The sequence below is a fragment of the Oncorhynchus kisutch genome, linkage group LG1, assembly GCF_002021735.2.
Source record: "Oncorhynchus kisutch isolate 150728-3 linkage group LG1, Okis_V2, whole genome shotgun sequence".
Classification (NCBI taxonomy): domain Eukaryota; kingdom Metazoa; phylum Chordata; class Actinopteri; order Salmoniformes; family Salmonidae; genus Oncorhynchus; species Oncorhynchus kisutch.
Window position 1 is genome coordinate 32,233,649 of NC_034174.2, and position 26,947 is coordinate 32,260,595.

The following is a 26,947-nucleotide window of genomic DNA, read 5'->3' on the forward strand; positions in this document are numbered from 1 at the left end:
TGGGTGAGCTAGTTTGAACTAATCACAGTCATCGCTGTGTGATCTCCTCCCAACATTTCCCCAGCAATCTACACACAATACTGCATAACAACAAAGCAAGAACAGGTCTTTAGAATTTGTTGCATTTTTTTAAATAATTAAAACTAAAATACCTTATTACATGTATTCAGACCAATCCATGAGGATGAAGGAATTGTCCATAGACTGACAGGATTGTGTCAAGGCACAGATCTGGGGAAGAGTACCAACAAATGTCTGCAGCATTGATGTTCCCCAAGAACACAGTGCCTCCATCATTCTTAAATGGAAGAAGTTTGGAATCACCAAGATTCTTCCTAGGGCTGGCCACCAGGCCAAACTGAGCAATCGGGGGAGAAGGGCCTTGGTCAGGGAGGTGACCAAGAACCTGATAGTCGTTCTCTGTAGAGATGGGAGAACCTTCCAGAAGGACAACCATCTTTGCAGCACTCCACCAATCAGGCCTTTATGGTAAAGTGGCCAGACGGGTGGCACTCCTCAGTAAAAGGTACAGGACCGCCCGCTTGGAGTTTGCCAAAATGCACCTAAAGACTGTCAGGCCATGAGAAACAAGTATCTCTGGTCTGATGAAACCAAGATTTAACTATTTGGCCTAAATGCCAAGCATCATGTCTGGAGGAACCTGGCACCGTCCTTACTGTGAAGCATGGTGGTAGCAGCATCATGATGTGGGAATGTTTTTCAGCGGCAGGGACTGGGGGACTAGTCAGGATCGAGGCAAAGATGAACGGAGCAAAGTACAGAGAGATCCTTGAGGACAACCTGCTCCAGAGCGCTCAGGACCTCAGACTTGGGCAAAGGTTCACTTTCCAATAGGACAACGACCCTAAGCACACAGCCAAGACAACGCAGGAGTGGCTTTAGATAAGTCTCTGAATGTCCGTGAGTGGCCCAGCCAAAGCCCGAAATCGAACATCTCTGGAGAGACCTGAAAATAGCTGTGCAGCAACGCTCCCCATCCAAACTGACAGAGCTTGAGAGGATCTGCAGAGAAGAATGGGAGAAACTCCCCAAATACAGATGTGCCAAACTTGTAGCATCATACCCAAGAAGACTCAATGCTAAAGGGTCTGAATACTTATGTAAATGTGATATTGGAGTTTTAAATTTTTATTTATAAATTATGAAACATTTCTAAACCTGTTTTTGATTTGTCATTATGGGGTGTTGTGTATAGATTGAGCGGGGGAAACTATTTAATCAGTTTTAGAATAAGGCTGTAACGTAACAAAATGTGGAAAAGGTCAAAGGGTCTGGATACATTCCGAGATACTGTATAGTAGTACTTTTGGAATGCCAGCTTGAAACTAGCTTAAGTAGGGCCTGAACGTAAAATGTCCGCCAAGGGTTTATCCTTTCAGAGCCTACCTGTTACATAGTTGTGTTCCTGCACATCCATGCAGGGACAGTATAAGTAAAAAGGCCATTCAAACATTTTTTGACTATTTTGCTTCCTACCAATACTGGATACTCTTACCCAAGTTGGAGAAAAAAATCCTAATACATTCATCCTAATACAAGTTTTACTGGCAGTCAACTTCATCAAAGATCTAAAAAACCTCATAAGCATCTCATTTCAATGTCATTTTTTTATACATAAAATCAAATCAAATCGAATTTATTTATATAGCCCTTCTTACATCAGCTGACATCTCAAAGTGCTGTACAGAAACCCAGCCTAAAACCCCAAACAGCAAGCAATGCAGGTGTAGAAGCACTGTACAGTGGTCAGATGAAGCAGATGCTAAACTACAGGACTGTTTTGCTATCACAGACTGGAACATGTTCCGGGATTCTTCCGATGGCATTGAGGAGTACACCACATCAGTCATTGGCTTTATCAATAAGTGCATCGAGGACGTCATCCCCTGTGTACATACACACCCCAACCAGAAACCATGGATTACAGGCAACATTCGCACTGAGCTAAAGCGAGAAGCTTACAAGACATCCTGCTATGCCCTGCGACGAACCATCAAACAGGCAAAGCGTCAATACAGAACTAAGATTGAATAATACTACACCGGCTCCGACACTCGACTTATGTGCAGGGCTTGCAAACTGTTACAGACTACAAAGGGAAGCACAGCCGCGAGCTGCCCAGTGACACGAGCCTACCTGCTGAGCTAAATCACTTCTATGATCGCTTTGAGGCAAGCAACACTGAGGCATGCATGAGAGCATCAGCTGTTCCGGACGACTGTGTGATCACACTCTCCGTAGCCAACGTGAGTAAGACCTTTAAACAGGTCAACATACACAAGGCTGCGGGGCCAGACAGATTACCAGGACGTGTGCTCCGGGCATGTGCTGACCAATTGGCAGGTGTTCTCACTGACATTTTAAAAATGTCCCTGATTGAGTCTGTAATACCAATATGTTTCAAGCAGACCACCATAGTCCCTGTGCCCAAGAACACTAAGGCAACCTGACTAAATGACTACAGACCTGTATCACTCACACACTGAACTCTCTGATAGAGTTCAGTGTGTCAAATCGGAGGGTCTGCTGTCCGGACCTCTGGCAGTCTCTATGGGGGTGCCACAGGGTTCAATTCTTGGACCGACTCTCTTCTCTGTATACATCAATGAGGTCGCTCTTGCTGCTGGTGAGTCCCTGATCCACCTCTACGCAGACGACACCATTCTGTATACTTCCGGCCCTTCTCTGGACACTGTGTTAACAACCCTCCAGGCAAGCTTCAATGCCATACAACTCTCCTTCCGTGGCCTCCAATTGCTCTTGAATGCAAGTAAAACTAAATGCATGCTCTTCAACCGATCGCTGCCTGCACCTACCCGCCTGTCCAACATCACTACTCTGGACGGCTCTGACTACGTGGACAACTACAAATACTTAGGTGTCTGGTTAGATTGTAAACTCTCCTTCCAGACCCATATCAAACATCTCCAATCCAAAGTTAAATCTAGAATTGGCTTCCTATTTCGCAACAAAGCATCCTTCACTCATGCTGCCAAACATACCCTTGTAAAACTGACCATCCTACCAATCCTCGACTTTGGCGATGTCATTTACAAAATAGCCTCCAATACCCTACTCAACAAATTGGATGCAGTCTATCACAGTGCAATCCGTTTTATCACCAAAGCCCCATATACTACCCACCATTGCGACCTGTACGCTCTCGTTGGCTGGCCCTCGCTTCATACTCGTCGCCAAACCCACTGGCTCCATGTCATCTACAAGACCCTGCTAGGTAAAGTCCCCCCTTATCTCAGCTCGCTGGTCACCATAGCATCTCCCACCTGTAGCACACGCTCCAGCAGGTATATCTCTCTAGTCACCCCCAAAACCAATTCTTTCTTTGGCCGCCTCTCCTTCCAGTTCTCTGCTGCCAATGACTGGAACGAACTACAAAAATCTCTGAAACTGGAAACACTTATCTCCCTCACTAGCTTTAAGCACCAACTGTCAGAGCAGCTCACAGATTACTGCACCTGTACATAGCCCACCTATAATTTAGCCCAAACAACTACCTCTTTCCCAACTGTATTTAATTTTTATTTATTTATTTATTTTGCTCCTTTGCACCCCATTATTTATTTTTTTATTTCTACTTTGCACATTCTTCCATTGCAAAACTACCATTCCAGTATTTTACTTGCTATATTGTATTTACTTTGCCATCTTGGCCTTTTTTGCCTTTACCTCCCTTCTCACCTCATTTGCTCACATTGTATATAGACTTGTTTATACTGCATTATTGACTGTATGTTTGTTTTTACTCCATGTGTAACTCTGTGTCGTTTTATCTGTCGAACTGCTTTGCTTTATCTTGGCCAGGTCGCAATTGTAAATGAGAACTTGTTCTCAACTTGCCTACCTGGTTAAATAAAGGTCAAATAAATAAATAAATAAATAAACGTCCGTAGCCATGAAGTGCTTTGAAAGGTTGGTAAGGGCTCACATCAACCATTATCCCAGAAATCCTAGACCCACTCCAATTTGCATACCGCCCAAACAGATACACTGATGATGCCATCTCTTTTGCACTCCACACTGCCCTTTCCCACCTGGACAAAAGGAACACCTATGTGAGAATGCTATTCATTGACTACAGCTCAGTGTTAAACACCATAGTACCCTCAAAGCTCATCACTAAGCAAAGGATCCTGGGACTAAACACCTCCCTCTGCATCTGGATCCTGGACTTCCTGACGGGCCGCCCCCAGGTGGTGAGGGTAGGTAGCAACACATCTGCCACGCTGATCCTCTACACTGGAGCCCCCCAGGGGTGCGTGCTCAGTCCCCTTCTGTACTCCCTGTTCACCCACTACTGCATGGCCAGGCACGACTCCAACACCATCATTAAGTTTGCAGACGACACAACAGTGGTAGGCCTGATCACCGACAACGACGAGACAGTCTATAGGGAGGAGGTCAGAGACCTGGCCGGGTGGTGCCAGAATAACAATCTATCCCTCAGCGTAACCAAGACTAAGGAGATGATTGTGGACTACAGGAAAGAAGGACCGACCACGCCCCCATTCTCATCGACGGGGCTGTTGAGCAGGTTGAGAGCTTCAAATTCCTTGGTGTCCACATCAACAACAAACTAGAATGTTCCAAATACACCAAGACAGTCGTGAAGAGGGCACGACATAGCCTCTTCCCCCTCAGGAAACTAAAAAGATTAGGCATGGGTCCCGAGATCCTCAAAAGGTTCTACAGCTGCAACATCGAGAGCACCCTGACCTGTTGCATCAGTGCCTGGTACGGCAATTGCTCGGCCTCTGACCACAAGGGACTACAGAGGGTAGTGCGTACGGCCCAGTACATCACCTCTACACTAGGCGGTGTCAGAGGAAGGCCCTAAAAATTGTCAAAGACCATAGCCACCCCAGTCATAGACTGTTCTCTCTACTACCGCATGGCAAGTGGTACCGGAGTGCCAAGTCTAGGACAAAAAGGCTTCTCAACAGTTTTTACCCCCAAGCCATAAGACTCCTGAACAGGTAATCAAATGGCTACCCGGACTATTTGCATTGTTTGCCACCCTCATCCCCTATTTTTAGGCTGCTGCTACTCTCTGTTTATCATATATGCATAGTCACTTTAACTATACATTCATGTACATACTACCTCAATTGGGCTGACCAACCAGTGCTCCCGCACATTGGCTAACCGGGCTATCTGCATTGTGTCCCGCCACCCCCCACCTGCCAATCCCTTCTTTTACGCTACTGCTACTCTCTGTTCATCATACATGCATAGTCACTTTAACCATATCTACATGTACATACTACCTCAATCAGCCGGACTAACCAGTGTCTGTATGTAGCCTCGCTACTTTTATAGCCTCGCTACTGTACAGTATATAACCTGTCTTTTTACTGTTTTATTTCTTTACTTACCTATTGTTCACCTAATACCTCTTTTGCACTATTAGTTAGAGCCTGTAAGTAAGCATTTCACTGTAAGGTTTATACCTGTTGTATTCGGCACACGTGACAAATAAACTTTGATTTGATTATGTCATGTGCTGAGACGTCTATGCATTTCTACTCAGAGACATATCTATGTAACGTTTGGTTCAGTCACAGGGTTGAAGGGTTGAGCAGATGAAACAACACATTACATATTCCTGACGTGTTTAGAAAGGCTATGTCCCTCTAAAAGTTTAGGAGCCAGAGGGAGAAGCATAAGCCACATCAATTGACTGGGAAAATGAGAAAGTTTGTCGCGTCGCTCCTGTCGGAGTAAACGATTAAGATATCTAATATGATATTTAATGCTGTAGGGCAGGCAGGCTGATAGCAGGCTGATAAGCTTCTCTCCCCTGCGCTCATCCTCACACGTTAATTAGTTTCTGGGCTCATTTTGTTTTATCCATTTAAGGCTTTGAAGGAAAGAAAGACACCTGCATCTATCATAATTATTTTACTGATGCTAAAATGAGCGGGAGAGAGGAATAACACGGTCTCATTCACACAGAGAGAGAGCGGAGAGAAAGAGGAAGACAGGGAAAGAGAGAAGGGGTGGAAGAGAGGTGGGAGAAAGGGAGAGAGAGAGAGAAGAGGGAGGTGGATCGATAAATACCACTCCAGCTGATTGGACCTAATTAGAGACATAGCGAAGCATTCTGGGAGAAGCTGGGTGGAATTGAGTTGGCCAGGTTGTCAAAGCCAATTAGACGGCTATATTATTGCAATAGAAAAAAACACACATATTAGATTAAGTGTGCTGTGCTGTGCTTGTGCTTGTACCATGCTTATTGAACGTGTGTATATGTGTGTTCGCCATCATGTTAGAACTCTAACTAGGAAGATGAGGACACTGGACGGGTGGCGGTATGGAGGACAGGTATCTGTTCAGAGGGTCATTGTCATTGCCACTGAAACCTTGATACTATGTATTTCTGTCTCTAAGACCCTTACATGGAGATTGGACAAGGCCATGTGACACACACACACACACACACACACACACACACACACACACACACACACACACACACACACATACACACACAAACACACACACACACATACACACACACACACACTCCAACACCAGCATTCGTGCCAGCTGTCAGCTGCTGGACTTGGCTGCAGCTGCAGAAAGCTCTTCAACACACTTTCAACTGGGTGGTGTGTATGTTCTTGAGAGAGATAGAGAAAGAACACAGAGAGAGAGGGAGAAACTCTGATTACTTTCTCCAGATGGTACACACCCTAAAGCTCCCATCAGTTCTGCTACGGGGTGTCAGTTCCCTCAGGTCTCAGGGAAGGTTACACCTCTGCATGATGATCAACTATGACTAGCTACATGTGTGCACTTGTGTGCATGCCTGTGAATTTATGCATGTATCTGTGGGCTGTGTTGAAAGTGTCTTTGGAGATTCGTTTGTTCTGCATGTAACTCCTATATCAAAGGGAATCGATTCCTCTGACCTTGTTCCGAGATCAGCAGTCCAGATATCTACACCACCTCAATCCCACACTCAAATCAGCACCTCATTTACAGTAGAAACTGCAATGATCAATACCTCATTATAAGGCCTTGGCCATAATGTAAGCAGATTAAATGTAATACAGGCAGACGTTGGTAATGAAAAGCCCACACATTGTAGTTGCAATTGATTTATCCCGCTTGCTATTGCTGTTGCTCACACACAGTTTGTAAATAGCATCTGCTGCGTTCTGGAATGAGTTTGTCTTTGCTTTGAAACCAACTTTGAAGTGCTTATGTTGTCAATGCTCACACATGCATACTGTACACACACACACACACACCCAAATACACATAATCGGAGGAGAGCTTCTTATGCTGGAAATGGCTGGTTATCCAGGTTATGAAAAGATAAACAACATGCTCTACTCCGCCTTATATATACGTAAATCGAGTGCCAAAGAACAGAAATAGGACAGCACTCTGGTAAATAAACGTACAATTACGTATTTTTATTGCCACAAACATTTCAGGTATGAAATGCAAAAGCCAATGGCAATCAAACAGTGTAGCCAGAATTACAGCGTTTGAATCACCCCCGAGGTTTTGCTATAAGAGACCCTCAAATTTCCGGGATTTTTTAGTAAGGCCAGATTTGTCTGTCATTCCTGATGGCTATTTCCCTTGTCACAACTGTATTCACTGCTATGCCATTATCAGAGGGAACAGGCGTATTCATCCCCATTCCAGTGAGAGGATAAAGGTTTGAGCTAGAATAACATGTCATACAAAATATGTTGCATACTGTATCTCCTTAAGTGTTCCTGTCACTTTGATTATGTGGGTGAGACCAAACGTGAACTTAAGACAAGGATATGTGAGCATAAGATCTCCTGTTGCCATGCATTTCAATAGCAATAATAATGAACTAAGTGTCTTACGTTATATGTGTAATGAATTGGTGAAGGAACCATGCATGGGAGGAGACAGGGATAAATGACCTCCAGAGAGAGGCACATTGGATAGACAGCTTGGCCACTCTAGCCCCAGCAGGCCTCAATGAGTAATGTTGTTTTTCTTGTTTTTTTTGTAGTATGTTTTTTGTACTAGGTTATAAGTAGGCCAAACATTTAGGTAATGACTTCATAATGTATTTTCATTTTGTGTCTATATATCTTAATTCATTTGATGTTCATGTTTCCCCTACAGCTCCCTCTGCTGGGTTCTCTTGATTGGGCCAATACTGACTGTGAATTTATAGTTCTGCCCACCTGTGTGTGGTATTGCTGTTCTGACATTGCCTTGCACGCTGAAAAGGGGCTTATACTCAAAATATTTGTGCGGCCAAAAAAAACTGTACATCTAAGTGTATTTACCAGAGTTCTGTCCTATTTCTGTTCTTTGGTTACCCAGGTTAAACAATTCAGACAGTCCCTTCTCTCTTTCACACACTGTTAATGGGATTTATATGTTTAAATTAATGATTAGAATATTCCACCCTGAAACCATATGATTGTATGAGAGTCATGAGAGTTAGAGTCATGAGATTATTCTAATGATGTGTGTGGTTTTAGTCAGTAGAATTATATATCCGTGAGTGTAGTTTTTAGTCAGAATTAGGGTATAACAATATATCTGTACAATATGTCTATTATAGTATTTTAAAAACAGACTGTCTGAGCAGGATTCGGTGCCGACCTTCGCTGGGGGCCACTGAGAGTACTTCCCAGGATCTCCCTATCTTGAGGGAGGACGGGGAGTGATTCTCACAGACTCCCCTAATCTTTGTCGGCTGGGTAGCAGGACAGTGTGTACGTAGGATACCTAATGTTTGTGTGTGAAAGTACAGTGGGGCAGAAAATTATTTAGTCAGCCATCAATTGTGCAAGTTCTCCCACTTAAAAAGATGTGAGAGGCTTGTAATTATCATCATAGGTACACTTAAACTATGACAGACAAAATTAGGAGAAAAAATCCAGAAAATCACATTGTAGGATTTTTTATGAATTTATTTGCAAATTGTGGTGGAAAATAAGTATTTGGTCACCAACAAACAAGCAAGATTTCTGGCTCTCACAGACCTGTAACTTCTTTTTTAAGAGGCTCCTCTTTCCTCCACTCGTTACCTGTATTAATGGCACCTGTTTGAACTTGTTATCAGTATAAAAGACACCTGTCCACAACCTCAAACAGTCACACTCCAAACTCCACTATGGCCAAGACCAAAGAGCTGTCAAAGGACACCAGAAACAAAATTGTAGACCTGCACCAGGCTGGGAAGACTGAATCTGCAATAGGTAAGCAGCTTGGTTTGAAGAAATCAACTGTGGGAGCAATTATTAGGAAATGGAAGACATACAAGACCACTGATAATCTCCCTCGATCTGGGGCTCCACGCAAGATCTCATCCCGTGGGGTCAAAATGATCACAAGAACGGTGAGCAAAAATCCCAGAACCACACGGGGGGACCTAGTGAATGACCTGCAGAGAGCTGGGAGCAAAGTAACAAAGCCTACTATCAGAAACACACTACGCCGCCAGGGACTCAAATCCTGCAGTGCCAGACGTGTCCCCCTGCTTAAGCCAGTACATGTCCAGGCCCGTCTGAAGTTTGCTAGAGAGCATTTGGATGATCCAGAAGAAGATTGGGAGAATGTCATATGGTCAGATGAAACCAAAATATAACTTTTTGGTAAAAACTCAACTCGTCGTGTTTGGAGGACAAAGAATGCTGAGTTGCATCCAAAGAACGCCATATCTACTGTGAAGCATGGGGGTGGAAACATCATGCTTTGGGGCTGTTTTTCTGCAAAGGGACCAGGACGACTGATCCACATAAAGGAAAGAATGAATGGGGCCATGTAGCGTGAGATTTTGAGTGAAAACCTCCTTCCATCAGCAAGGGCATTGAAGATGAAACGTGGCTGGGTCTTTCAGCATGACAATGATCCCAAACACACTGCCCGGGCAACGAAGGAGTGGCTTCGTAAGAAGCATTTCAAGGTCCTGGAGTGGCATAGCCAGTCTCCAGATCTCAACCCCATAGAAAATCTTTGGAGGGAGTTGAAAGTCTGTGTTGCCCAGCAACAGCCCCAAAACATCACTCCTCTTGAGGAGATTTGCATGGAGGAATGCGCCAAAATACCAGCAACAGTGTGTGAAAACCTTGTGAAGACTTACAGAAAACGTTTGACCTCTGTCATTACCAACAAAGGGTATATAACAAAATATTGAGATAAACTTTTGTTATTGACCAAATACTTATTTTCCACCATAATTTGCAAATAAATTAAAAATCCTACAATGTGATTTTATGGATTTTTTTTCTCATTTGTCATAGTTGAAGTGTACCTATGATGAAAATTACAGGCCTCTTTCTCATTTGTCATAGTTGAAGTGTACCTATGATGAAGTGGGAAGTGGGAAAATTTGCACAATTGGTGGCTGGCTAAATACTTTTTTGCCCCACTGTATGTGCGTAAGAAGCCAGTATAAAATGTATGGTTTTGTACAACAGACCAGCGCTCTCCTGAATAAACCTTTTTGACTATTTTAGCTGGGCCTCCGTCTGTTTCATTCGACCAGTATCTTACAAATTCTGAGTTGCATACTGAGTAGTATAATTGAATTGGGTTATGAACCTTGAGAACATAATTCTCTTAACACACCCACACACACACACACACACACGCGCGCACACACGCACACACACACACACACACACACACACACACACACACACACACACACACACACACACACACACACACACACACACACACACACACACACACACACACACACACACACACGGCTGGTTGCCCAGAATAACCAGTACAGGCAGTTCTCTCTTACTGTGAGCCAACTCTGAGTATCTGTAGTGTCACTTCCCAGCCACACAACTGAAGCGAATCATACATTGCACTGACTTTCAGACAGGGAATTTGTACTGGGGAGTGTAGAGCTGGGTTTTCTGACCAGGAATATGTAGATCATAGACAAACACTGCCCTCTACAGGGCATCAGAAAAACTCAGTGTGCCACGTAGTGACAGAGATGGCATTTTATTCAGTGGTAATCAATCGAAACATCTCTATACGGTTTGCCTGCGTCTGTCTCTCTGATGTCTTAAAATGTACTATTTCCTGTTTTATCTTATCATCGCTTCAACATAAAGATTATCTCAGAACCTTTGAACATTCTTAAATAGAAGAGAATGTCTTGAAGTGAAACAAATGTTCCTTCAGCAGCATTTCTTTATTTGAGGATAAGAAGTTGTAAAGGTGAAGTCATCACTGTTAGCAGTGGGGGGTAGAGGGGAAGCGTGAAAGGGGCTGAAGAGAGAGAACAGAACAGAGCGGAACGGACAGGGTGGAAATACAGTGGAGGTCACAGTGTTGTGAAGGGAATGTGTGGTTAACGCCTTTAGAATCTCAACTTTAACCTTTACATAACAGGACCCCCTGGGACAACCATACCATTTCATATTTTGGAAGCAAGGCTAAGATGAAAAGGTCAATTTTGGATTAGTACATAAATTATTGTACTTTTTAATGAATGATATATAGCAATTGATTCTTGAAAAATATAACATGAAGAATATAGTGCATCTGTTTTACCCCATTAGAACCCAAAATATAACCTTGTTTAAAGAAAACACTGTAAGGCTCCAAAACATTAAAACCTAAAAACTGTCATTTTCATCTCATGGATGGTCAGGCCTTGATTCCACAGCTCGGTCTATGACTGTCTATGAATTTGAGAGTGGTTACATTTCCTCCAGTCCAATCCCTCAGCTAATTACCAAAAAAGTGTCAGGGTGACCACGGTATTGTTTGATTCTTAGATTGAAATGATTGAGCATGCTTTTCAATCAGACTAGGCTTCATCTGTATTTGAAAAACCGACACTCAAAGATTTGTTTATGTTGCAGAGAGCCTAGTTGTCCTTAAACTGTTATAGGCTTTATAACCACCAGGGTGCGCTCTACTTCACAGAGTCTTACAGAGAAATCTCTGTGCCATTGGCAATATGTGTGAATATAATATAATTGGTGTGTGTTGTGATAGCGGGATGCTAAGGACCAGTTCTCCTCAGTGGGCCTGAGCTCGCGGCGCAGGGGGCTGTGGGGTGAGTGTCTCCATGACAGCATAGCGAGACTGTGGACCTGTGATGTCACCATAACCTACCTGGAAGAGCTGCCAAGTGAGATCACGTCCACTGGATTTCCTTCTAACCCAGTTTCAAATTAAAACTGTAAAAACAGCATTGGGACTACCTTCAGTTTCTAGTAATTATATTTCTATAGTTTCAACCATTCATATTTGTTTTAACATTATTTATGCAACATACCTTAATAATGACACAATATTCAACAAATTACATGCATGTGCTTAGTTTGTCCATTTGTAACACTGGCAGCTAGCTAGCCAGATAGTCCAGGACTATGTCTATGCATCTGGCCCAAGATCATTTGTTGAACTCTTGTAATTGTACTGATTAGGGCAATCTATACAGTGCTTCCATTACATCTGTGTGAAGTTGATCTATTGTATGTATCTTTGTCCTTGCAGCTGAGACCCTGATCATGAGAGCTGTGTTAGTGTTGACCTGTGTGATGGCTTCTCTGTCCATCCTGGCCACTGTAATTGGGCTGAGATGCACAAAGTTATGTGACTCTGCAGGTCAGAAGGACAGGCTGGCTCTCTGGTGCCCTCTTTGTGTGTGGAAGTGAATTTTGCAGGCCAACAAACACACACAGCACAGGACTCCCTGGAAAACAGTGAACAATTTTACTGAGTGGACTATTCTGACCAAACAAATTAAATTAAATTAAACAAAGCATGCACACTCACTCGGATTACCTACATCAAGTTGTTTACTCTGCTTGTGGTTGTGGTAATTCTCATTTGCTGGCTGTCACACTAAATTCAAATCATACTTATGTTGGGAACACAATTCAACACAATGCATGCTTGTATCTTGCTGTTTATATCTTTATTTTCTGTAGACCATTTCTATGCAGTCTCCCTGTCATGCCATAAAGCGTGTGACCTGTTCAGCCTGTTGGTCTTATCAGTGTATCAATGTGTGACTGTATCCCACAGGTCTGCTTGGAATAGGAGGTCTGCTGTGGTGTGGAGACCGGTGTGGAGACCTTCGCCAGATACAGAGAAGAGGTGTGTAAACTATCATTGATTATTAAGATACTGTTATAACTGTTTTTTCACAGTATCATTGAGAGGAATCACTGACTGATCTCTCTTTCTCTGTCTACTACAGGTGGTTTATGGGATACCAGGGATAACATATGAGCTGGGCAACTCTTATTGGCTGACTGCTGGGGGTGTGGCCTGCACTCTAACCTCAGCAGTCACCCTGTTGACCACCAGACGTCTGTCCAACAGGAGTGAGGTCATAAGAAGGCGCCGGATTAACACCAATGGTCAACATGTCGAGCAGATAACAATCGATAGGAGCTACAACTAGATGTGTCCATATTAATCATACACCTCAAATTGTGAGTCTGGCCCCTTGTGAGTCATATAAATAGATATACACTGAGTGCACAAAACATTAACTACATTTGCTTTTTCCATGACACAGACTGACCAAGTGAATACAGGTGAAAGCTATGATCCCTTATTGATGTCACTTGTTAAATCCACTTCAATCAGTTTAGATGAAGGGGACCGGTTAAAGAAGGATTTTAAGCCTTGAGACAATTGAGACACGGATTGTGTATATGTACCATTCACAGGGTGAATGAGCAAGACAAAATATTTTTGTACCTTTGAACAGGGTATGGTAGTAAGCCTGGCGCACCGGTTTGTGTCTAGACATACACACAGTCCTCATTTACTGAGACACTCTTTTACTAAATCTTATGTCAAGTGTTATTGAAGTGTTGTGGTTGCAGGTTCACCTGGGACGTCTAACACTTTTTCTTTTGTGGTGTTGTTATAGGCAAACAGTCAATATCTAAATAATATGTGTGAAATGCTTCATAGTGTATGTGATGTAAACAGATATGTCTTGGGGACCTGAATATTGACTGGTTTTCCTCAAGCTGTCCGCTCAAGTGGAAGCTTCTCACTGTAACCAGTGCCTGTAATCTGGTTCAGGATATCAATCAACCAACCAGCATGTTTTCAAACACTACAGGAACAAGATCATCCACATGTTTTGATCACATTTTTACTAATACTGTAGAACTGTCACGTATACTCCCTCCCTGGTCTCTAGGTCATCAGGCTGCTGATTATCCCGCACACCTGTCACCATCGTCAAGCACACCAGCGCCTCATGACACTCACCTGGACTCCACCACTTCCTTGATTACCTGCCCTATATACAGTTGAAGTCGGAAGTTTACATGCACTTAGGTTGGAGTTATTAAAACTCGTTTTTCAACCATGCCACAAATTTCTTGTTAAGAAACTATCGTTTTGGCAAGTCAGTTAGGACATCTACTTTGTGCATGACACAAGTCATTTTTCCAACAATTGTTTACAGACAGATTATTTCAAATCAAATCAAAGTTTATTTGTCACGTGAGCCGAATACAACAGGTCTACAGTGAAATGCTTACTTACAGGCTCTAACCAACGGTGTGAAAAGGGTACTGTATAATGGCAGCCAGTAAATGAGAATTACTACAACCACAAGCAGAGTAAACAACTTGATGTAGTTAAGTGTGTGTGTGTGTGTGTGTGTGTGTGTGTGTGTGTGTGTGTGTGTGTGTGTGTGTGTGTGTGTGTGTGTGTGTGTGTGTGTGTGTGTGTGCGTGCGTAAAGAAAGAAATAAAACAACAGTAAAAAGACATTTGAAAATCGGAGAAGCAAGGCTATATACAGACACTGGTTAGTCAGGCTTATTAAGGTAGTATGTACATGTAGGTATGGTTAAAGTGACTATGCATATATGATGAACAGAGAGTAGCAGTAGCATAAAAAGAGGGGTTGGCAGGTGGTGGACACAATGCAGATAGCCCGGTTAGCCAATGTGCTGCAGGAGGGACTGGTGCACTTCACAAAAGCCCTGACATCAATACCGTAGAAAATTTTGGGGCAGAACTGAAAAAGTGTGTACGAGCAAGGAGGCCTACAAACCTGATTCAGTTACACATGCTCTGTCAAAAGGAATCGGACAAAATTCACCCAACTTATTGTGGGAAGCGTTTGGAAGGCTACCCGAAACGTTTGACCTAAGTTAAACAATTTAAAGGCAATGCTACCAAATACTAATTGAGTGTATGTAAACTTCTGACCAGCTGGGAATGTGATGAAAGAAATTAAAACTGAAATAAATCATTCTTCTTTACTATTATTCTGATATTTCACATTCTTAAAATAAAGTGGTGATCCGCACTGACCTAAGACAGGGAATTTTTACTAGGATTAAATGTCAGGAATTGTGAAAAACTGAGTTTAAATGTATTTGGCTAAGCAAAAGATTTTGCTGTGACTCTTATGTGGATATTTGTTGTTCTGATGTGATTAATATGGAGCATCCAGACGCTGTGCTTGATGCATTTATGAAATTGCTTCTTCCAATTATTGATAAATGTACACCTATTAATTAAGAAACTGGTAAGGCTCCATGGACTGATGAGGAATTGATAAACGTTAACCTATTAATTAAGAAACTGGTAAGGCTCCATGGACTGATGAGGAATTGATAAACGTTCACCTATTAATTAAGAAACTGGTAAGGCTCCATGGACTGATGAGGTAAAATGGTATGGCTGAAAGAGACGGGGCTAATAAGTCTATCTGCATATCTGACTGTCTGACTTACTGTAAATTGAGAAATCAAAAAGAAGAAACTGTGCTATGAAGCCAATATCAGAAGAATTATGGAAAAAAAACATTTGAGTACTTCAAATGAAATTGTGGGCAGAAACACAAATTCAACTACATCTTTCATCAAATCAGATGGCTTATTAATCACTAAACCATCTGATATTGCCAATTATTTTTATTTTTATTTCATTGGCAAAGTGGGAAAACTTAAGCAAGAAATGCCAACAACGAACAGTGAGCTATTGTACTCATGTAAAAAAAATCTATACTGAAAGAAAAGCTTTGCAATTTTGAATTTTGTAAAGTTTTGTGTGAGAGGTTCAAAACGTATTGTTATCGATCAATAATGACAAATGCCTCCTGGCATTGACAACTACTGAGAATGGTAGCTGACTCTATAGTCACTCCTATATGTCATATCTTTAATCTGAGTCTAGAGTAAAGTATTTGTCCTCGGGCCTGGAGGGAAGCCAAGGTCATTCCGCTACTCAAGAGTGGTAAAGCAGCCTTTACTGGTTCTAATAGTAGACCTATGCGCTTGCTGCCAGCTCTTAGCAAACTGTTTGACAAAATACAATGCTACTTCTCAGTAAGCAAATCAACAACAGACTTTCAGCATGCTTATAGAGAAGGGCACTCAACATGTACTGCACTGACACAAATGATTGATGATTGGTTGAAAGAAATTGTCAATAAGAAGATTGTGGAAGCTGTACTGTTAGATTTCAATGCAGCCTTTGATATTATTGACCATAACCTGTTGTTGAGAAAACGTATGCGTTATGTATTTTTTAACCTCTGACGTATCTTGGATTCAGAGCTACCTACAGTGCCTTGCGAAAGTATTCGGCCCCCTTGAACTTTGCGACCTTTTGCCACATTTCAGGCTTCAAACATAAAGATATAAAACTGTATTTTTTTGTGAAGAATCAACAACAAGTGGGACACAATCATGAAGTGGAACGACATTTATTGGATAATTCAAACTTTTTTAACAAATCAAAAACTGAAAAATTGGGCGTGCAAAATTATTCAGCCCCTTTACTTTCAGTGCAGCAAACTCTCTCCAGAAGTTCAGTGAGGATCTCTGAATGATCCAATGTTGACCTAAATGACTAATGATGATAAATACAATCCACCTGTGTGTAATCAAGTCTCCGTATAAATGCACCTGCACTGTGATAGTCTCAGAGGTCCGTTAAAAGCGCAGAGAGCATCATGAAGAACAAGGAACACACCAGGCAGGTCGGAGATACTGTTGTGAAGAAGTTTAAAGCTGGATTTGGATACAAAAAGATTTCCCAAGCTTTAAACATCCCAAGGAGCACTGTGCAAGCGATAATATTGAAATAGAAGGAGTATCAGACCACTGCAAATCTACCAAGACCTGGCCGTCCCTCTAAACTTTCAGCTCATACAAGGAGAAGACTGATCAGAGATGCAGCCAAGAGGCCCATGATCACTCTGGATGAACTGCAGAGATCTACAGATGAGGTGGGAGACTCTGTCCATAGGACAACAATCAGTCGTATATTGCACAAATCTGGCCTTTATGGAAGAGTGGCAAGAAGAAAGCCATTTCTTAAAGATATCCATAAAAAGTGTCGTTTAAAGTTTGCCACAAGCTACCTGGGAGACACACCAAACATGTGGAAGAAGGTGCTCTGGTCATATGAAACCAAAATTGATATTTTTGGCAACAATGCAAAACGTTATGTTTGGCGTAAAAGCAACACAGCTCATCACCCTGAACACAACATCCCCACTGTCAAACATGGTGGTGGAAGCATCATGGTTTGGGCCTGCTTTTCTTCAGCAGGGACAGGGAAGATGGTTAAAATTGATGGGAAGATGGATGGAGCCAAATACAGGACCATTCTGGAAGAAAACCTGATGGAGTCTGCAAAAGACCTGAGACTGGGACGGAGATTTGTCTTCCAACAAGACAATGATCCAAAACATAAAGCAAAATCTACAATGGAATGGTTCAAAAGGTGTTAGAATGGCCAAGTCAAAGTCCAGACCTGAATCCAATCGAGAATCTGTGGAAAGAACTGCAAACTGCTGTTCACAAATGCTCTCCATCCAACCTCACTGAGCTCGAGCTGTTTTGCAAGGAGGAATGGGAAAAAATGTCAGTCTCTCGATGTGCAAAACTGATAGAGACATACCCCAAGCGACTTACAGCTGTAATCGCAGCAAAAGGTGGTGCTACAAAGTATTAACTTAAGGGGGCTGAATAATTTAGCACGCCCAATTTATCAGTTTTTGATTTGTTAAAAAAGTTTGAAATATCCAATAAATGTCGTTCCACTTCATGATTGTGTCCCACTTGTTGTTGATTCTTCACAAAAAAATACAGTTTTATATCTTTATGTTTGAAGCCTGAAATGTGGCAAAAGGTCGCAAAGTTCAAGGGGGCCGAATACTTTCGCAAGGCACTGTATCTGATAGAACTCAGATGAGTTTCTTTAATGGAAGCTTCTCTAATGTCAAGCATGTAAAGAGTGGTGTACAGTACCTTCAGAAAGTATTCAGACCCTTTGACTTTTTCTATGTTTTGTTATTTTACAGCCTTATTCTAAACTGGATATTGTTTTTTCCTCATCAATCTACACACGATGCCCCACAATGACAAAGTAAAAATGGTTTTATAGAAATTGTTGCTAACATACTAAAAATAAAAAACAGAAATTTCACATTTACATAACTATTCAGACCCTTTACTTTGTTAAAGCACCTTTGGCAGCGATTACATCAAGTCTTCTTGGGTATGATGCTACAAGCTTGGAACACTTGTATTTGGGAAGTTTCTCCCATTCTTCTCTGCAGATCCTCTCAAACTCTGTCAGGTTGGATGGGGAGCGTTGCTGCACAGCTATTTTCAGGTCTCTCCAGAGATGTTTGATCGGGTTCAAGTCCGGGCTCTGGCTGGGCCACTCAAGGACATTCAGAGACTTGTCCCGAAGCCACTCCTACATTGTCTTGGCTGTATGCTTAGGGTCATTGTCCTATTGGAAAGGTGAACCTACACTGCAGTCTGAGGTCCTGAGCACTCTGGAGCAGGTTTTCCTCAAGGATCTCTCTGTACTTTGCTCCGTTCATCTTTGCCTCGATCCTGACTAGTCTCCCAGTCCCTGCAGGTTTGGTTACTTACGAAGCATGTAGAGGTCTGTAATTCTTATCATAGGTACACTTCAACTGTGAGAGATGGAATCTAAAACAAAAATCCAGAAAATCACATTGTATGCTTTTTAAGTAATTAATTTGCAGTTTATTGCACGACATAAGTATTTGATCACCTACCAACCAGTAAGAATTCCGGCTCTCACAGACCATGTAGTTTTTCTTTAAGAAGCCCTCCTGTTCTCCACTCAGTACCTGTATTAACTGCACCTGTTTGAACTCGTTACCTGTATAAAAGACACCTGTCCACACACTCAATCAAACAGACTCCAACCTCTCCACAATGGCCAAGACCAGGGAGCTGTGTAAGGACATCAGGGATAAAATTGTAGACCTGCACAAGGCTGGGATGGGCTACAGGACAATAGGCAAGCAGCTTGGTGAGAAGGCAACAACTGTTGGCGCAATTATTAGAAAATGGAAGAAGTTCAAGATGACGGTCAATCACCCTCGGTCTGGGGCTCCATGCAAGATCTCACCTCGTGGGGCATCAATGATCATGAGGAAGGTAAGGGATCAGCCCAGAACTACACGGCAGGACCTGGTCAATGACCTGAAGAGAGCTGGGACCACAGTCTCAAAGAAACCATTAGTAACACACTACACCGTCATGGATTAAAATCCTGCAGCACACGCAAGGTCCCCCTGCTCAAGCCAGTGCATGTCCAGGCCCATCTGAAGTTTGCCAATGACCATCTGGATGATCCAGAGGAGGAATGGAAGAAGGTCATGTGGTCTGATGAGACAAAAATAGAGCTTTTTGGTCTAAACTCCACTCACCGTGTTTGGAGGAAGAAGAAGGATGAGTACAACCCCAAGAACACCATCCCAACCGTGAAGCATGGAGGTGGAAACATTACTCTTTGTGGATGCTTTTCTGCAAAGAGGACCGGACGACTGCACCATATTGAGGGGAGGATGGATGGGGCCATGTATCGCGAGATCTTGGCCAACAACCTCCTTCCCTCAGTAAGAGCATTGAAGATGGGTCGTGGCTGGTTCTTCCAGCATGACAACAACCCAAAACACACAGCCAGGGCAACTAAGGAGTGGCTCCGTAAGAAGCATCTCAAGGTCCTGAGTGGCCTAGCCAGTCTCCAGACCTGAACCCAATAGAAAATCTTTGGAGGGAGCTGAAAGTCCGTATTGCCCAGCGACAGCCCCGAAACCTGAAGGTTCTGGAGAAGGTCTGTATGGAGGAGTGGGCTAAAATCCCTGCTGCAGTGTGTGCAAACCTGGCCAAGAACTACAAGAAACGTATGATCTCTGTAATTGCAAACAAAGGTTTCTATACCAAATATTAAGTTCTGCTTTTCTGATGTATCAAATACTTATGTCATGCAATAAAATGCAAATGAATTACTTAAAAATCATACAATGTGATTTTCTGGATTTCTGTTTTAGATTCCGTCTCTCACAGTTGAAGTGATAATAATTACAGACCTCTACATACTTTGTAAGTAGGAAAACCTGCAAAATAGACAGTGTATCAAATACTTGTTCTCCCCACTGTACATGACATGTTAATGTTTTTAAATGTATATCAATTGTAAATTATTTGTCTGTAATGTATTTTTCGTTACATGTCAGACCCCAGTAAGACTAGATGTAGCTATAGGCGTCGGCTAATGAGGATCCTAATAAATCAAATCAAATAATAAGAAGCTCATGATGCAATCCGATCAGTCATTCTGACTGGTTCTAACTGACAAAAGGGGAGGGGACATTTTTCACTGTGACACCCAAGATGTAATAGCACTCAACAATGTTTTGGTTTTTGGAACTGCGTACTGCTGCAGTCCTGCTTACTAGGGGGTTTTGGTCCACCATTTAAGAGTTGAGTACAAACAAGGTCCAAATATAGCAGATGTTATTGCGGGTGTAGGGAAATGCTTGTGTTCTTAGCTTCCAACAGTGTAGTAATATCTAACAATACACAACAATACACACAAATCTAAAAGTAAAATAATGGAATTAAGAAATATAGAAATATTAGGATGAGCAATGTCGGAGTGGCATTAACTTAAATACAGTAGAAAATAATACAGTATATACCTATGAAAGGAGTAAAGCAGTATGTAAACATTATTTAACTGACTAGTGTTCCATTATTAAATTGACCATCGATTCCATGTCTATATACATAGGGCTTACAGCCTCCAAGGTGCAGGGTTGAGTAACCAGGTGGTAGCCGGCAAGTGATGGCTATTTAACAGTCTGATGGCCTTCAGATAGAAGCTGCTTTTCAGTCTCTCGGTCCCAGCTTTGATGCACCTGTACTGACCTCACCTTCTGGATGATAGTTGGGTGAACAGGCAGTGGCTCGGGTGGTTGTTGTCCTTGATGATCTTGTTGGACTTCCTGTGACATCGGGTGATGTAGGTGTCCTGGAGGGAAGGTAGTTTGCCCCTGGTGATGCGTTGGCCAGACCACACCACCCTCTGGAGAGCCCTGTGGTTGTGGGCGGTGCAGTTGCCATACCAGGCGGTGATACAGCCTGACAGGATGCTCTCAATTGTGCATCTGTAAAAGTTTGTGAGGTTCTTAGGGGCCAAGCCAAAATTCTTCAGCCTGCTGAGGTTGAAGAGGCGCTGTTGCGCCTTCTTTGTCAGTCTGTATGAGTGGACCATTTCAGATTGTCATCGTCAGTGATGTGTACGCCGAGGAACTTGAAGCTTTCCATCTTCTCCACTGCGGTTCCGTCAGTGTGGATAGGGGTGTGCTCCCTCTGCTTTTCCTGAAGTCCACAATTAGCTCCTTTGTTTTGTTGACGTTAAGGGACAGATAGTTTTCACATACGTAAAAGAACAAAACAGTCACTCCTAGAATACAGTGGAAGTTGATATAGAAATAATTCTTCATCATTTAAAAAAAAAATCATGTTTCAGAAATACTTTCTTTATCAGGCTGTTTAAATAATCTACAAGTCAGTCTCATAAAGGAGAGCCAGTCTCCAGCACATCTCAGGTGTGTGTGAGATTTCACACTCATACTCTGTCCCCACTAACCCCCACTGATCTCTGTGCTTACATACAGTGGGGCAAAAAAGTATTTAGTCAGCCACCAATTGTGCAGGTTCTCCCACTTAAAAAGATGAGAGAGGCCTGTAATTTTAATCACAGGTACACTTCAACTATGACAGACAAAATGAGAAAGAAAGATCCAGAAAATCACATTGTAGGATTTTTAATAAATTGATTTGCAAATTATGGTGGAACATAAGTACTTGGTCACCTACAAACAAGCAAGATTTCTGGCTCTCACAGACCTGTAACTTCTTCTTTAAGAGGCTCCTCTGTCCTCCACTCATTACCTGTATTAATGGCACCTGTTTGAACTTGTTATCAGTATAAAAGACACCTGTCCACAACCTCAAACAGTCACACTCCAAACTCCACTATGGCCAAGACCAAAGAGCTGTCAAAGGACACCAGAAACAAAATTGTAGACCTGCACCAGGCTGGGAAGACTGAATCTGCAATAGGTAAGCAGCTTGGTTTGAAGAAATCAACTGTGGGAGCAATTATTAGGAAATGGAAGACATACAAGACCACTGATAATCTCCCTCGATCTGAGGCTCCACGCAAGATCTCACCCCGTGGGGTCAAAATGATCACAAGAACGGTGAGCAAAAATCCCAGAACCACACGGGGGGACCTAGTGAATGACCTACAGAGAGCTGGGACCAAAGTAACAAAGCCTACCATCAGTAACACACTACGCCACCAGGGACTCAAATCCTGCAGTGCCAGACGTGTCACCCTGCTTAAGCCAGTACATGTCCAGGCCCGTCTGAAATTTGCTAGAGAGCATTTGGATGATCCAGAAGAAGATTGGGAGAATGTCATATGGTCAGATGAAACCAAAATATAACTTTTTGGTAAAAACTCAACTTGACTTGTTTGGAGGACAAAGAAGGCTGAGTTGCATCCAAAGAACACCATATGTTCTTTGGGGGTGGAAACATCATGCTTTGGGGCTGTTTTTCTGAATGGGACCATGTATCGTGAGATTTTGAGTGAAAACCTCCTTCCATCAGCAAGGTCATTGAAGATGAAACGTGGCTGGGTCTTTCAGCATGACAATGATCCCAAACACACTGCCCAGGCAACGAAGGAGTGGCTTTGTAAGAAGCATTTCAAGGTCCTGGAGTGGCCTTTTGTTATTGACCAAATACTTATTTTCCACCATAATTTGCAAATAAATTCATTAAAAATCCTACAATGTGATTTTCTGGATTTTTTTCCTCATTTTGTCTGTCATAGTTGAAGTGTAGCTGTGATGCAAATTACAGGCCTCTCTCATCTTTTTAAGTGGGAGAACTTGCACAATTGGTGGCTGACTAAATACTTTTTTGCCCCACTGTATCTGGATTCAGTCTAGTGCTGTGGGTTGGTACATGCTGTAACTGTGTCACTATATTTAGATGGTCTCTTATAGATTGTTTGTTGATCCATAATCCATCCAGAAACTGTCAGATGTAGTGTACAATATGACTCTGTTTACTAACGTACCCTCATCCTTCTTCCCTAATCCCAGAAAAGTCAATCATGTCCTTGAATGTCTTGATAAAGGTCGACTTGACTGAAAGATTGTTACAGAAATTCATTGCAGAGATAAATGTGTGTGGGAGTCATTTTATCATTGATGATATCTGAGAGATGAATATATGTGGTGGTCGTGCATGTTAACTTTGAGAATGACTCTCAGAGCTACTGAGGCAGAACTGGAATTCCACCGTCTGCAATTACTGAACGACGGGGAGCAGGAAAGGTATTTAGGGTGGAAGAGAAAGTGGGAGAGGTTAAAGAGAGGGAGGTTGAAAAGGAGGGGTAAGGAGGTGTGAAATCATATCTGAACATATCTGAACCCCATGTGTGTGTGTGTGTGTGTGTGTGTGTGTGTGTGTGTGTGTGTGTGTGTGTGTGTGTGTGTGTGTGTGTGTGTGTGTGTGTGTGTGCGTGTGTGATGGTGGTGATGGTGTATGTGTGTGTATGTGTGTGTGTGTGTGTGTGTGTGTGTGTGTGTGTGTGTGTGTGTGTGTGTGTGTGTGTGTGTGTGTGTGTGTGTGTGTTTGTGTGTTTGTGTGCGTGTGTGCGTGTGTGCGTGTGTGCATGCGTGCGTGTGTGATGGTGGTGGTGTGTGTGTGTGTGTGTGTGTGTGTGTGTGTGTGTGTGTGTGTGTGTGTGTGTGTGTGTGTGTGTGTGTGTGTGTGTGTGTGTGTGTGTGTGTGTGTGTGTGTGTGTGTGTGTGTGTGTGTGTGTGTGTGTGTGCGTGTGTGTGTGATGGTGGTGATGGTGTATGTGCGCCAAACAAAGCATGAACACAACTTTTTTATGCTCTTACTTTATTCTAAAAGAAACATACATGAGTATACTTCAAAAGAAATGATACTTAAAATAATAATAGTGAATATTAGATGAAGAAAATGCATGGTAAATAAATGTAGGCAACTGAAAAACACGTTTGACCTGATTACATTCAGCAAACTGGCCGTTACTAAGTACAGTACCTGTACAGGAGACAGTGCTTTCAGCACCCGGAGTACAGAATAAGTTGCCGTAGTCAATAACAAAACACATCTTCCATCCACACTAAATCATATTGGCACTTAACTAAATCGAATGCATGTATAGTAATATCCTCAATCTGGGCTACTGTACATGTACTTCTTCCAAACCGTCTCACAACTTTTACAAAGCGTGCCATCGCTCTCATCAGATAGGGACATTTAGGAATCTGTCTGTCTGTTTTTTTCTAAGTGGTATACTAGCTACAGTACAGTACATATTCATGTTCAGAGATATAACTACATGCAACAGTTTGTCTGAATGGTACATTTCATGCAAGAGAAAAAGACGTCCACGGATATGTTTTACCATATGTCCATATAGGATGTGACACTGTGGGATCTGTGTATAACAGTCAAAAACATACACACAAACACACATGTTATAAGGCACTGCAGTAGGGAATATGTAGTAGAAAGGCTGGAGGTGGTGGTATAAACATCTGGGCACTTCTGTATTCTATGTTCTATAAACACACCCTGAATGACTTCCTCTCCCAGAAACTAAAGACAGACTACAGACAGAAAGAATCATAGATTCAGGTTTACTGGCTTTCAATGATCCTAATGGCAGTTATTTGTCATGTGTGAGCACAAATAACACCTGTGCAGAATACCATTTAATATTGCTTGTGTACAAAACTGATTCTAAAATACATTGACAAACATTTAACACATGGGCATCTTTTAGAATGATACAGTACTAGCTACCCATTAGGGTTGGTCTGCAGATGTATTCAGTGTATTCTGGATTTATTTGGTTTGCTTTCTGAAAGTGTCTTTTCTATTGAAAGTGTCTTGTCTGCTTATGTTTTCTATTGAGAGTGTCTTGTCTGCTTCTATTTTCTTTGAGAGTGTCTTGTCTGTTTGTGTTAGACAGTGTCTTGCCTGTTGCCAAAAATCTAACACATCGTGGGGCCAAAGGAGTCGCCCAAACTATAAGTATTCCTCCTTTTTCTCTGGTGGGGAATGTTTAACATTTGGTCTGCAATTTAAAAGAAAAAACATGTTTCAGTAAATGTACATTTGAATACTCAGAGAACAAAACCAAAATGCACATTTCTACCAATCCCAGAAATCACAGGATATTAGTGAAGCAGAAATCAACATAACATAATGACACGACAAGTCTCTCATGTTCAGTTAAAGTCCAGTCAATAAAAGATAAAAGGATATCATGGACTTTCTAGTAAAGGGTTCACAGGTTGAAATACAGTGAAATACTGCCCCTCTAGTCATAAAGGGGGGGGGTCTAACCACCTAACCACACTTCTCCTTTAAGAGTCTATATTTACAAACAGGCTCAGGAAGTGGGAGAAGGGAAGAAGCAATCTCTTAAAGGGGTGGCGGACATTGTGTCGACCCTTAATATCAGACACTGATAAGGAGCAGACATTTAGGAATGGGGTATGGGGTTGGAGGGAGGGAGGGAGGGAGGGAGGGAGGGAGGGAGGGATGGAGGGAGGGAGGGAGGGATGGAGGGAGGGAGGGAGGGAGGGAGGGAGGGAGGGAGGGAGGGAGGGAGGGAGGGAGGGAGGGAGGGAGGGAGGGAGGGAGGGAGGGAGGGAGGGCAACAAATACTACAGTGGAGAGACAAAGGTCCAAATTTTGAATTTAGGAACGAACAGGGAAAGGGGAGACAGTGAGTGGAACTCGGACAGTCCTGGGGGACAGGCAGGGGTTGGTCAGTCAGGGAAACTAGTCTCACTCAACAACTCTGCCCTGAATTAGGGAAGAGAAGAAGACAGGCAGAGAAGAACAGCATTAGACGAGAGGAGACGAGAGGAGAGAGAGACACACATCAAGACCTCACCGATTCACCGTTACAGGAAGCTCTCTGGTATTAGTGGGTGAATGAGTGCTTGATATTGCATGCTAGGTAAGGAAAAATTAGAAGAGATGCTAGCTATCCAGGCTGCCCTAGATGTGAAGAGGTGCATACTAGTTAGGCTGCGCTAGCTCTGTGATTAGTTACTGAGTGAAGATGGTTGAAGTGTTTTTGAAAGAGAAAGGTTGTTGATCCTAAATTAAGGGTTAAGGATGGAGAAATTGGTGGATGCTGATGAGTCACAGCGCACAGATCATTTGTAATGTAATTTGTTCTATGGCATGGAATTGATCAGATATTATGTCCAAATGTGTTGGGTTTATGATGGCTGGTTTTGCTTTGTTTTATGTTTTATGTTTTTATTCTTAATAAAAGCCAATAAAGGGCCATGTTTTATAAACCATAAAGCAGGGTGTTAGACACGTAACCTTTCCAGGTTTCCAACTAGTTGCCGAACCTTTCTCTTACATTGAATAAAGAAACTGGTCGTGTTGAAACCAGAAACGTGTTAATCTGACAGCTAGCAACTCTTGGCTTATTGTTGACATATACCTATTCATTTGAGGTTTGGGAGTTGAGGTCTTTAATAGAAACGTTTCTGGAGAATA

The 26,947-nt window shown here is 42.4% G+C and overlaps 1 protein-coding gene across 2 annotated transcripts in view; it reads right to left on the reverse strand.

Annotated features, from left to right (window-relative positions):
• Window positions 1-24,272: 24,272 nt before the first annotated feature.
• cldn19 (claudin 19) overlaps window positions 24,273-26,947 on the reverse strand; it is a 15,405-nt gene continuing 12,730 nt past the window's right edge. Inside the window, exon 5 of one of the 2 annotated variants that reach the window (XM_020490429.2) lies at window positions 24,273-25,496. In XM_020490429.2, coding sequence (XP_020346018.1) covers window positions 25,448-25,496 — 49 coding nt within the window. In that variant the 3' untranslated portion in view covers window positions 24,273-25,447. Of the gene's footprint in view, window positions 26,234-26,947 lie in introns of both variants that reach the window. The other variant, XM_020490437.2, reaches the window with a different exon arrangement.